The 14,259-nt window shown below is 37.5% G+C and overlaps 1 protein-coding gene across 2 annotated transcripts in view; it reads left to right on the plus strand.

Moving 5' to 3' along the window:
• mvb12ba (multivesicular body subunit 12Ba) overlaps positions 1 to 14,259 on the plus strand; it is a 171,043-nt gene that overhangs the window by 1,645 nt on the left and 155,139 nt on the right. For both annotated transcript variants that reach the window (XM_060841079.1, XM_060841080.1), the window contains exon 2: positions 12,632 to 12,745. In XM_060841079.1, coding sequence (XP_060697062.1) covers positions 12,641 to 12,745 — 105 coding nt within the window. In that variant the 5' untranslated portion in view covers positions 12,632 to 12,640. The remainder of the gene's footprint in view (positions 1 to 12,631; positions 12,746 to 14,259) is intronic.

Raw genomic sequence — 14,259 nt, forward strand, 5'->3', positions numbered from 1 at the left:
CTGACTTTGCTTGAATGAGTGCAGATTGTGAATTTTGAGGACTGTTTTAATTGTATAGGGCATCTTGGTCTAGTTTGATACTTTTTTTAAAGTCATGTGAACTATACAGTGTGGGTCATTGGTATTTGAAGTGGGAACCCTGACATGTTTTTGCCTCTAGTAGCCTGGGAAGCGAGGGGTGGTTATGTTGTTCCAACTAAGATAATTAACTCAGCATAGTTAAAAATCACACAACACCAGGTTATAGTCCAACAGGTTTAATTGGAAGCACACTAACTTTCGGAGTGTCGTTCCTTCATCAGGTGATAGAGGAGGGTTCAATCCTAACACAGAACTTATAGCAAAAATTTACAGTGTAATGTAACTGAAATTACACATTGAAAAATCTTTCAATGTATAATTTCTGTTACATCACTCTAAGTTTTTGCTATACATTCTGTATTAGGATTGAGTCCTCCACTATCGCCTGATGAAGGAGCGACGCTCTGAAAGCTAGTGTGCTTCCAATTAAACCTGTTGGACTATAACCTGGTGTTGTGATTTTTAACTTTGCACACCCCAGCCCAACAGTGGCATCTCCAAATCATAACTCAGCATAGATTGATAGTTTATAAATTTCTCTATCTAAATTATCAATAAAAACATAACCTATAGAGTATGACAGTATCTGTGGAGAGAAAGAATTAACATTTTGGGCCTGTGACCTTTCATCAGAACAGGGAAAAGATAAGAACGTAACAGGCTTTGAGGAAGGGGTAAATGGGACAAGAACAAAAGGTCAGTGATAGAATGAAAGATGACAGCCTAAATGACTGCAGAGTCAGCCTTCTAGGGCCAATGGTGCTAAATGCTGAGAACACAAATATCTTTTGTAAAGAAGGTGAGGTGTACTGTCTGGATGTATATATGATCACTTACCGGTCTGTGTTTTGTTACTGAAGTTATGTAGATAGATTTGGAGAAGTTGGAATTGATAACTTTCTCTTCTCAAAAGCAATGGGGAGACTGGATAAAAGCTTTCAAGATCATAAGGGGTCAGCACAAGTTAGATCAGATCTGTTCCCATTGGTGGAAGGTTCAAGAGCAAGATGGGACAGATTTAAGGTAATTGGCAACAAGAAACAATTGTGACTTGAGTAACTAATTTTTCATGCAATAAATGATTAAGATCTGGAATGTACTGTCTCACTGTAGTGGAGACAGGTTCAATCAAAGAACTTGGGAGAGAATTAGATTGATATCTCAAGAAGAAAGGTGTGCAGGGCTACAGGGAAAAGGTGAGGGATTGGCAGTAGATGAATGGCTTTCTGTGTTGTAAAAATTCTATTCTAGCAATGTAAGAAATAAGATCAGGAGTAGGCTATTTGGCTCCTTGAACCTTCACCACTATTCTGTTAGGTCACGGTTGGTTTGATCTCTGTTCAACCCCAGTTTCCTGTGTCTAGGAACCCTATGGTTAAGCGAATGTCTTGGCCTTGAATATTTTCAATGACGCAGTTTCCTTAGCTCTGTGGGGTACAAAATTCCAAGCAATCATAATCCTCTGACTCAAGAAATTTTTCCCAATCTTCACCTTAAATGGGCGATTCCTTTTTCTGAAACTGCCTCCTAATTCCAGTTCTCCTATGAGGGAAAACGTTTTACACTTCTTTTCAAGGCCTCTTGGAACTGTATGTGCTTCATTGCAACAACCGTTCATTGTTCTAAACCTCAATGAATGTTGGCGCAAAATCCTCGATCTTTTCTGATAACCTAGCAATTTCATCCCGGGAATCAACCCAAGGATCCTTTTCTAAATTGCCTCCAGTACAAAAACGGTAATTAGCTGTCGACTTCTTTGGTTCAGAGATAGGTGTCTCCAGTTGAGCGAGACAATTTGTTATATAGCTTGAGGGGCACCACTCCATATCAAGTTTGGAGTGGGGTATGGAGACAGGCCTCTGAGACTCTGCAGTTGGTATGGAGATTGAACCTATCCTGTTAGTGTCATTCTGTGCATCACACTAGCTGTCTAGCTAACTGATATAGCTTTCCCTAAATAAGAAAAACAAAAATTGTACCAAAATCATGCAATGATCTTTGTTTAATGGTGATTCTCTATTTACTGTATGCAAGTATACATGAAAGCCAGTTGCATTCATCTCAATTTTGTTCATATCTGATTGTTGAACAATTTGAGATTTTTGAAAACCTTTTCAGCATATATAGCTTTGAAAATTAGAATGTCTGTTTGCAGTTATTACATTTGGAGCATTTCCAATTTGACAACAGTTTACTGAGAGTGTTTAATCTGTTGTCATGAACATTATTGGCAAGTAGTGAATAATGGGAATTACCTAGGAAGTTTGAATTTCTGATGGGCAATTCCCCTGCTCCCTGGGTTCCTCTGCAGAATTCTGACTGAGTTTAGAGATTTTAGACCATTCTGACCTTTGACTTGGATAGTTAAATGTTAGTCAGAAAAATATTAGTCTAACTCTTGGATAAATACACAACCAACCTCCCAAACACTCACACTGATAGCCAACCCTCAATTCCTCTGCTTGAGTCTCAGCCTATCTACTGTTGTCTCTGGACTACCCACCCTGACTGCCTGACCACCAACTCAACTTGATAACCCTCATTGACCACTCCCCACACTCGACCAGACCTACCCCTGCAACTTTATCCGAATTCAGATTCATACACGTGCCCTTCACTTAATTTTCTTGCCTTAGAGTGGCTAGTATTGTAAGGAACCAACATCATAGCACGTCTTCCATCTAACATTTCAGCTTTGTAATGAAGCTCCTTATGGGACAGTACACTTGATGTTTTCTGAAGAAGTCAGGCTTGGAAGACCGATTGAAAATGTGGAGTAGTGTCAGGGTGGGCAAACATTGGAGCTGAGCAGCAATTTGATAGTGGTTGTCATTTTCCAGTCCTTTAGTTTGATTCTGAGCTGATTTGACATGTTGGAACCTTGTGTTTATATTTTGCAGTGGTTATATGTGGTTGTTAACTTCTATTTTTTAAAAACAATGACTGTAGAAGAAAAGGAAATCTAGATGTGGGGCAATTCTGAGTTGGTTCTAAGTAACTGTGGAAAAAGTGATATGCTCCATGGGCTACAATCATTTGACAATAAGAGTTGAATATATTCAGGAAATGGAATTAACAGACACATTTAGGGCGGATGATGGTCATACAAGTGTAACAGCTTGGCGAGGATATGATGTTTTCAGTAGAATAAAGTGAACTGTGTTAATTTGTGCCAGAGGCTAAGGGGCAAATTCCATGCTGACATTTTCAGAGGAATGAACAATAGTTTTAATGTCTACGCTGTCAGGAGCGTCCCTGTTTGGTTCCCTTGAGTGAGCCCCTTTTGAAACAAAATCTAATTCATGCACCATGACAATGAAACTAAACCTTTTTTCAATGTAGTTTAATACCCAGAGTAACGTTTACTTTAATAATTATAAATAAAAGGACTTTTAAAATATAACTCTACTTCTCTTCACATTTTTCTGTGCTCTTCTTTGTTCTATACGTAACTTTTTTGTTGCACCTTATATCCTGTTTTTGCCAGTTTATTAATCCCTGCCTCCTGATGTTTCTGTTGGCTTTGTTAGTTTGCATCCATATGTAAATAGTCTCTGATTTAAATGTGATTAACCAGTTATTCTGTCCTGCTAAAGAACTGAGCAACCTTGTTAGAGCCACTTCTAGTTCTGCAGTATCTAGATTAAACTCCTGCTAAAGTCAGGGTGATATTCAGTAGCTCAAATTGGTTCAAGTATTCAGGGTAACTAGTTGAGAGCTGAGATTAGATTACTTACAGTGTGGAAACAGGCCCTTCGGCCCAACAAGTCCACACCGACCCGCCAAAGCGCACCCACCCAGACCCATACATTTACTCCATTACCTAACACTATGGGCAATTTAGCATGGCCAATTCACCTAACCTGCACATTTTTGGACTGTGGGAGGAAACCGGAGCACCTGGAGTAAACCCACATAGACACGGGGAGAATGTGCAAACTCCACACAGTCAGTCGCCTGAGGCGGGAATTGAACCCAGGTCTCTGGCGCTGCGAGGCAGTAGTGCTAACCACTGTGCCACCGTGCTGCTCACAACTAACCACAGTTGTTTGAAAATGTGCTTGTTTTAATTTTCTGATATGGTGGAGCTCCTTTTTGTAAAACATATAGGTATAACTGTTATTTAATTGGTATTAGACATATTTAATGCATTGATCTCAATGTACAGTAATGTCCTTACCTCTAGGCCAGAAGGCCTAGTTTCAAGTTCCACCTACTCCAGAGATGTACCATACCAGACATGTCTGATCAGGTTCTTTAAAAAATATTTACATCCTGCCAAATCACAGACAGACCAGGGTGTTTAAATGTATGCTCATCTTCCATTAATGACTCAAATTTATATTTCTTATCTTTTGTTCAAATCGCTTCATTGCATCATTCCTTCTCATCTTTGTAACCTCCTGTAATCCTCTGAAAACTCAGTATTCCTCCAGTTCTGACCTCCAATACATCCTCTCACTATATTAGCCTCTCTAGTGAAAACCCATGCTTTAATCTGTCTTGCTAGAGAAGACCTGGGTTTCCATTTGCTTTTCATCTTTTTAAGATCCTCGTTCAAATCTTCCCCTTGACCAACATTTTCTTCTTTAATAACAACAGTTCCTCCTTTGACTAGGTTTCAGTTTGTCTGATTACACTTTGCTCATGTTAATATTCCGTGTTTTTGTGGGCTTTTTGAATATGTGTTTGAGACGAAGTGCAAACTCTGCATTACAAAGTACTTACATGCATTCACTTCAATTACAGAATATTGGATAGAAGCTGAATGAAAAATACATTTTTTTTGTTCTTAATTTCTTTCTTTGCCCAGAAGAACTAAAAGCATTTTTGATCCCTCCTGATGAAATGAGTTTTCAATGTCATGAATCAAAACTGAGATCAATTTGCTTATGGACTGTTTGGACCGAAGGGTCTATTTCCATGCTGTATGACTCTTTCCCTTGCCCTTGAGGGTTTGACTCAGGTACTGTCTTCAGCACAAGTCTACATGTGTTTCCTCATCGGTCAAGGGCAGTGTGTCTGGCTTTTCTCTTTTGCTATTTTTAATTGTTGCAAAGTCCTTTCAAATGGAACTTCAGGAAGGACAATACCTAATGTACCTAATGGTCTGCAAAACCAAAAAGTGTGCACATAAATTTAAAGCATCATTCATAAGTACCTATCAATGTTAGGATTTTATAATTTGAAGTTGAGCAATGATATTTAGATTTGTATTTCTTAGATTTACTATAACTCTAGTTTCATGACAAACTTGGAAAGTTGGAGTTGGATAGTTTTACAAATGGATTTGGTAATTTGATTGAACTTTCATGATGCTACTATAATTTGGAATCCAACTTATAGAAAAATTCAGAGCTTTTGCGTTTGCAGTCTTGCATTGCAAATCGTCAGAAATGTTTAGTGTCAGTGGTCTGTCTGTGGAGCTGCTGGATTAAGTACCATGCCTCCTTTTCTAAAGTTTCTGCACATTGCAGCTGTTTTATAGTGGCTAGGGGATTTACAGGGAGTTTTCTCCAGTTTCCTCATTTCCCCTCTTTTCCCCCCACCCCCCATTTTGTCTCAGTCCCAACCCTTGAACTCAGCACCACCTTCCTAACCTGCAATCTTCTTCCTGACCTTTCCGCCTCCATCCCTACTCTGGTCTATCGCCCTCACCATAACCTCCTTCCCCCTATCGCACTTCCAATGCCCCTCCCCCAAGTCCCTCCTCCCTACCTTTTTATCTTAGCCTACTTGGCACACTCTCCTCATTCCTGAAGAAGGGCTCATGCCCGAAACGTCGATTCTCCTGCTCCTTGGATGCTGCCTGACCTGCTGCGCTTTTCCAGCAACACATTTTCAGCTCTGATCTCCAGCATCTGCAGTCCTCACTTTCGCCTGGTGTGTCAGTCATAACCAGGTAGTATACTTGTTGGAATTTCAAACACATGCCAATCTTTTATCATTATTTAACTGTGTCCTGTACCAAAGAGAAAATACTTCTTGAGTTAAGGTGAAAATGGTGATGTGGATGCAAAATTGGCTTATTTGCAGAATTAAAGGCTGGCATGTGAGTTTTTTTTAGACTGGGAAGTGATTTGCAGTGGTGTTTCTCAGGGATTGGTTCACCTTTTTATAAATTTCTTAGCTTCATGTGTAAGAAGCAACATTATAAAGTTTGCAGAAGGTCCGTGATGAAGTAGTAGATCTTGATGAAGATGGTTGGAGGTTTCAGGATACCATAATTTGGAGATGTTGGTGTTGGACTGGGGTGGACAAGTTAAAAATCACACAACACCAGGTTACAGTCCAACAGGTTTAATTCGAAGCACTAGCTTTCGGAGTGCCGCTCCTTCATCAGGTGATTGTTAGGATGCCATAGACATGGTAATATTCGCAGAAGCATGGCCTTTGGAATTTCATATGGAGAACTGTGAAGTGATGCACTTTTGGGATGGTTAATATAGAAAGACTAGTGGTTTTTGGAAAGTATAGATCTACAGAAAAAAACTTTGCATGTACCCATCCTTAAAGGTAGAACAGCAAATTGAAGTGGTTTCTACTTTGTCATCTGGGATCAATAAATTACTTTGAAATACAGTCAAGTAACATTACAAACACAAAAACACTTTTAGCTCTTTCTGTAACAGTTAAAACTTGTTCCTTTAGGATCATATAAATAACTAAATCACTTGTAAGGAAGAAGTTTACTTTTAACATTGAATCTGTAATGTAGATCTAAAGCTTCTGCTTTAGGCAAAAGTAAACAGTGTTTCTAGATACCCAACAAATGCTGTTGGGCCACCCCAGTGGTTTATCATCAAAGGAATGTGACTTGTGTTTGATGGTAATCACAGTGCTGCATCATCTGCCTTGAACTAAGCTTTGTGCATGTTATAACGTTTTTGTCACGCTGGAAGAGAGACCACAGCTCAGTTTTCCACTTGCTGTCAAGTTTGTTTATTCTTGACTCACTGAAACGTCAATATTTTCTGTCCATCCTAACTGGAATCCACAAGGCTGGGACTCCCACCCTCCTTCTTTTCCCCAGCTTTTATTAACCACCTGTTCAGATTATGTTGCACTTTGAGTAAGATGTTGCACTTTGTTTGAATTTATATAACTAAGCTTCTAAGACGCTTTGATATCAATATTTTTTTGCTTAAGTTAAAAATCTCACAACACCAGGTTATAGTCCAACAGGTTTAATTGGAAGCACTAGCTTTCGTAGCGCTGCTCCTTCATCAGGTGGTTGAGCTTCCAATTAAACCTGTTGGACTATAACCTGGTGTTGTGTGATTTTTTTTAAACTTTGTACACCCCAGTCCAACACCGCCATCTCCAAATCATGAATATTTTTTGCTACAGGAAAAAGGGGAGAAAAGTTGATCCCTAATCAAAAACTTATTACAATGAGAGAGATCTAAATGAAGGTGGAATGAAAACATTTGTAAGAGATTAAAGTAAGAATGTATTACATTGGAAAGAATTTAACATTTTCTAAGGAGAAATGAGGTTCTTGTATAATATGTTTTTAAAAAAACACTTTCTTACTCAGTCTTTTCTGCCTTTTTAAAAGTAAAATGTACTTTAATCTCAGTAACCATTTATGTAGATAATTACAAGGTCTGGCGGCTTTCAGTACAAATTGCCAGTATGTGTAAAGTTGTATAAAAGCTGCTTGTGCAGCCATAAATGATCAATGTAACTAATCATTATGCAGTTGACGAATACTATGAAACAAATTTAGGAAGCATACCATAGTTTTCATTTAGGTTCTAAAAGCTGTTGCATTCTGTTCATTGCTGTTCAGTAGGGAGGCAATAATATAATTTAATTGGCTGATTTTTAAAATATTTCAGAAATGTACTGTATCATTTCAAGATGTTTTAAATTGATAAGTTCAGGTTTATATTTGTGATTTTCTATAATTTCTTAGGCTTGTAGTATTAATACTGGATAGTATTTCATAGATTTTCCACTGAAGACTGGCTAAAGGACATGGCCAGAAAAATAGTGTAGTGTCAAGACTTTTGAATATCTCTTTCGTGCAGTGAGCTTTATCTTGGGCTTTAGGAAAGGCCATACTATAGTCCCAATGATATACTCTCAGGATTCACTGATTGAAGAAATAATTGAAGAATTGTATGGCATTAAAATTAAATTTTAGGGAGACTGAAGTCATTGTTTTTCAAATCCTGCTCAAACTCCGTTCGCTCATTGAATCCATTAACTTCCCTGGCAATAATCTGTGATTAGGCCATCTGAAATTTCAGTACGATATTTGACCCTGAGTTGTGTTTCTGACCATGTATCTGCCCCCATTTCGAAGACTGCTTATTTTCACCTCTTGGACATTAAAATAACTTGGTCCATGTCTCAACTGATCTGAATTAAAAGGCTTTATTCAGCAGACCATTAATTCAGGACTTGACCACTTCAGCATACTCTTGGCTGGTGTCTTATTTTTTTTTTGTCCTCACTATAAACTTCAGATCATCCAAAACTCTGCTATCTGTGCCTCAATTTGCATTCTGACCTATCCACCTGTCATCCTGTACTTATTGATCTACTTTGGCTCTTAGTAAAAACAACAGCTTGAAGAGTCATTTGGACTGCATGGGTGTCTTGATGGTTAGCACTACTTCTCCTTAATGGCAGGGACCCCAGGTTTGATTCTGACCTTGGATGACTGTATGTGTGGAGTTTGTACATTCTCCCTGTGTCTGTGTGGGTTTCCTCTGGGTGCTCAGATTCCTCAAAGGATGTGCAGGTTAGGTTGATTAGCCACAGTAAATGCAGGCTTGCAGGGAAAAAGGTTGGGGGGAGGAGCGATTCTGGTGGAATGCTCCTAAGATGGTCATTTCAAACTCAATGGATAGAAAGGCCTCTTTCTGCACTGTAGGGATTCTGCAATTATCTGTGATTATCTTTATTTTCAAATTCTGCCACTGCTTTACCTGTCATATCTCTGTATAATGCTGGAACCCGATAATCCTTCTAAAAAATTATGTTCACCTAATTCTGGCATTTTGTGCAGCCATAGTTGAGTGATGATGACATTTAGTGGCCATGCCTTTGTTGCTTAGGTCCTCAGCTCTGGAGTATTGTTCCTATAGCTCCCTGACACACTCATTCTCTTTCCTTCTTTATGAAACGTCTACAAAACTTCGACCAGAAATGTCCATCTTACCATCTGACCATATACGTCCTTACTTGAAGATATGTTGCATTTCTCATGCTTCTACAAAGTACCGAGCATTTTTTTTAAATGATAGGGGCATTATATAAATTTATTCAATTCTGTATCTCACATCTGAAGGGTCAGTTTTACTGCAAATAGTTATTCACATTACAAGTTAACTCTGAAAAATGAATAATGGTTATCTGTTCAGATAGCTATCTGTTGTGGTAGAATAGATTTTGATAATGTGAGCAGTGAATTTACTATTTCCTTATTGCTGCGTAGTTATGACAAAAATAATTTTAGACTTGTATGTGATTGTGTTTCACTATTATGGTTTAGAAATTTGTGTGGTTTCCAGAAAGTATTTCACAAAGGTTGTCCTCTAAGAATGACTTGGAACAGTTCTGGTTTCCACATGTTCTTAAAAGTGACAATGGATTATGTTGAGCTATTGAAAATTGTCTTTTAATGCTACAGCCAGAAATAATTTAACTACGGTCTTGACTGAAGCTACATTCGAAACTCTAACATGCAGAATTGAGCTTGAAAAGGCACTCAATTTTTAAACTTTGAAGCAGTTGATCCATTATCAAATTGTATCTTTCAATGAAGTTTTATTTTGGAGTTTGTCCAAAGGTCATTTGGTTTCTGTTTTGCTTCCTGTAAAGTTATTTTACTCTCACTGTTGTGGTTTAACTTGGTTATGTAGTGAAGTCAGATTTCCTAGAACTCTATTCTATCAATTGAATTGCCTATCTGGATGAACTTGCCACCAAATTTTTTAATCAATATTGAACTGAACTGGATAGACTGTGATCAGTAGGAAAAGAGCCATTAACGTCAACAAAGCTTCTGAAAATAGGAAATGTGTGTTCAAATCCCAGGGTGCCTGCATTGGTGGCATTTCGGTTTTCTGCTTCACTCTCTTGTGATATTTGAGGGTGCGTTTTTTTGCACTTCCTTCCTGCTGCTGCTCTTGCTGTACTTGTCTAATGACAACGTTTAGATTGTAGCAATAGTATCCCTTGGCTTTGTGGATACCTGCATCTCAGGAGGCATGGTGGCTCAGTGGTTAGCACTACTGCCTCACAGGTTCAATTCCAGCCTCGGGCGACTGTCTGTGTGAAGTTTGCATCTTCTCCTATGTCTGTGTGGGTTCCTCCCACAGTCCAAAGATGTGCAGGACAGGTGAATTGGCTATGCTAAATTGCCCATAGTGTTAGGTGCATTAATCAGAGGGAAATGGGTCTGGGTGGGTTACTCTACGGAGGGTTGGTGTGGACTTGTTGGGCCGAATGGCCTGTTTCCACATTGTAAGAAATCTAAATCAAACATCAAAGTCTTTTCAAAAACAGACTAAGTTAGCTTAATTCAAGGGCAGGTTAATTTGATTGAATTTGTAAACTGTTTTATTTCACATTTTAGTGAAATACAGGATACGATTGTATAGTTTGATCAGCGTAGCAGTTCATTTTGAAGTTCTTGTAATGATATAATGGTGTAATAAACCTGTGCCATCACATCATTTGCATTGTCTTACTGGATTTCGGTGCAGTATCCTTGCATACTGACCTGGGGTCTAGATTTAGAATCACACTCTCTAATTTACCCTGTCCTTTTGGAAAATACTTACTAAGTTTCTGCTATCTCAGTGTTATCTATAAAAGTCTCTAACCATATGGAAAAGTACCATCCCTGTCAGACTGACAGAGATCAAAGGATTTGCAACACATCAATGAGTGTGCCTTTTCAAGTGCATGGCAAACCAGCAAGTTGTATATTTTAACTCTTGAGGCAAAATACACTCATTAACAAATTAACCAAAGTTCTTCCTTTTTAAAAAGAAAAATAAGGAAATCTGTTTTCTTCTTAGAAACTTAACCTTTTCTTGCTGCTTTGTGGAAAAAAGGAGGGAAATCCAGAAATTCTCCCAAGTTGAACAGCAATCGCAACTGAATGTTTGTTTGCAAAATAACTTGGATTAAGTGTAATAATACTTAGATTTATGTTGCATGGAAGGCGGCATTGCTATTTGCCTGTACCCCCGTATCTCCCAAAAAATAAGTGGTTAGTGGATGTTATTTTGTGCTAATTCTTGTTGGCAGTCGTTAAGAATTATTGTGTAATCACACTAGCAGACTGGAGCACAGTTGATTTCAGAAGCTCATTTGTTTCTTCACTCAAATCACCACATATGAAAAGCAAAGTGATTTTGTTATTAACTTGATTTGAAGTGATATATTTTCAGTTACAGTTCTTCGAAATTTACTCTTTGGGACAAAAATGGAAAACCTTTAAGTGTCTTTACTGTTGCTCGATAATTAAGTATTAAAATTGGATTGATTTAGATCAGTTCTGCAGCTGTGCTGACAAAACACTGCAATTAAGACAATTCTAGTCTTCAGTAGAATTCTATATTCTACGATATTTTGAAATGCTTCCCTTATTGAAAGGAATTAGTTTCATACTTCATCCAGTTGTTTCCAGTTGGTGCACTGAACTATTTTGCTGCTAAGCACCACCTTTCTTCTACTGGAAGAATTTCAGTCTTGGCCTTAAGTTTCTTTCTTATTGAATTGTCTGACAAATCTGTTATGACCATATTGATTCCTTTTTATTAAAACTGAAATGCCAATAGTATGTTATGGCTGAATGTCATGTCATAATATACTCCCTTTTTTTTTGCTAAGTGATATTGTTTTTATGATGCACCTCTGGAGAATGTAAATGCCTTTTTGATTCAGCTACAGGCGATACATAGCCAATCTGTGGTTTAAAGTAGATATGCACTGCATGCAACTTTGCCAAACTTCTCGCTCTTCTTCCCTTCCTATTGCATCCCTTCCCGTTTTTAAAAAGATTTCTGAAGCTCATTTTTAAGCTATTTATACTTCTTAATTCTTTAATGTTGAAGAGCCCATAATGAAGACCTCCAAACATGGAAGCAATGAAAAATGTTGAAGTTGAGAATAAATTAGGACAATTTTGCAGTGTTGTATTTTGCCTTATCTTGCGGTACAATATATATTGAGTAACTGCTCCAATTAAATGAACGTGTACTTTTAAATTTCTGGATTAACCCTTGTTTCAGTAACTGGAAATCTTGGAAATCTTTTTTCTAAATACTGTGTTTGTCTTGATCAAAGCTATATTACTGAATTATCTAGAAACAGCTCTTAAAGTTATCATAGTTTTAAAATGAAAAATGTTCCACGTTATTGCTATTCTGCTGGTGACAACCTATTTGTGATGCGTGACTGTGGTTAGCTTTCCCTGCAGCTATGAGAGCAGGTGTCTGCAGCATTCTATGGTTAGTAGTATACAAAATCATGTTTTGTGTAGTTCAAATTCAAGAAGGATTGTATGTTTTATTTATTTCAGTGCCGCTCAATGATGCCTGAACTGTGGGAAGCCTTGCCAGATTTGTCTATGGATCCGATTACTGGTGTCGGTGTGGTCGCATCTCGATATCGGGCACCTACCACTTACGAAGTAGTAAGTAAAGTGTTAACCTTTGTGACTGCTCTGAAATTAAATTTGGGATCTGGTAGTAATTTTTAAATAGAATACATTTACTCGAATATCCCACTATCAGTGTCCCAAAACATCTCCAGGAGACTTATCAAAAAAGAAAGGGGACTCGTTAATAACGTACAATCCAACTAGCTTGAATATACTCTTCTCCCAATAGCTATAATTTCCCCAAGGATTTGCTTGTGTCCTTCAAACCATCTGTTTGATATTTGATATGGTTATTATTATCAAAAATTATATTTGGAGATTTTTAGTTTTCATGTTGCATTTCTTTATTCAAAAAGTGTGGATTTCAGAAATTGCACTTTATCATAGATTCTACTGTATAAAAGATCATTTTATACAGATCAGTTTTCATATTTTTCAACATTTTTCACCATTTCAAATATTTTGCAACTTTTGATTTGTTTTTAAGTTTTCACTTAAACCTCATAAATTACAAAACGAACATGAATCTTAATATTTCCAACTTGGACTACAATTCTTTGTAATCCATAGCAAAATGTTTTCTGTTAACCCTCCAATAACGTATTGGGAGGCAAATGAATTCTCTTCTTTGAGCAAGAATTAGTGTGCCTTTATAAATTCAGCAGAAAACAAAGTAATAGCAACAGATCCTAGAATTTTGCTTTTTTAAAAAAATCAGGTTTACTCTCCGCAAACAGCGCATGTGTTTATGTATACAATAATGGATATCCATTGAGTGAGTTACAAGGCTATAATTTGCTTGAGTGCTCCAGGTGATGTTTATAAGCTGTTTTGGATTCACTTACCAGTTTGATGTGTGCAAATCCTTCTTTTAAATTACAGTCTCTTAGTCTACTTCTTTAATGTGTGTGTTCTTCTGTGGATTATGATACGAACCTTTAAAATATCATAGCTTATGTAAGTATTTGCCTTTTTTCTGATGTTCTACCCAGAACTCTCATAACAGATTATTAATAATTTTTGATAATTATGCATTTACAGTCATTTCTGCTGTAACGCAATGGTGATGTTCTTGTGTGAATTGACGCTATAGAAAATTGTGCAATAAAAATAACAGGGCTTATGGAGAAAATAGGGTTAGAGGCAGACCACCAAAGATATTACTCAAAATTGAAACAAGTATAGTAGTTAGCCTAGCTCCAAGGACAGCACGGTTTAAATAAATGTTAAATTAATATCTAATAAAATAATACAGTAAATGTAACACTGAAAAAGTTTGAAGATAACTTGGGGTGGGGGAAAGTGGTTTTGAGGTTGCTGAGATATTAAGACAAGGGCTGAGGGTCATCATCATCACCTTCAGATACAGTTGTGGTTGCAGGATTAGAATGAAAAATAGTTAATCCATAAGTAGATGGCTGTGGCTCATTGTCTTCTGACTGTCTCTTTGGGTTTAGCTTAATAAGGCATCTAGCTTTTGCTGCTTTGCCATTTTTTTGATTCTCCTTTTCATAAAGGAGCTGTTCATCAGGTGCCAAGTAAGACCT

Source organism: Hemiscyllium ocellatum, chromosome 21, assembly GCF_020745735.1.
Source record: "Hemiscyllium ocellatum isolate sHemOce1 chromosome 21, sHemOce1.pat.X.cur, whole genome shotgun sequence".
Lineage (NCBI taxonomy): Eukaryota > Metazoa > Chordata > Chondrichthyes > Orectolobiformes > Hemiscylliidae > Hemiscyllium > Hemiscyllium ocellatum.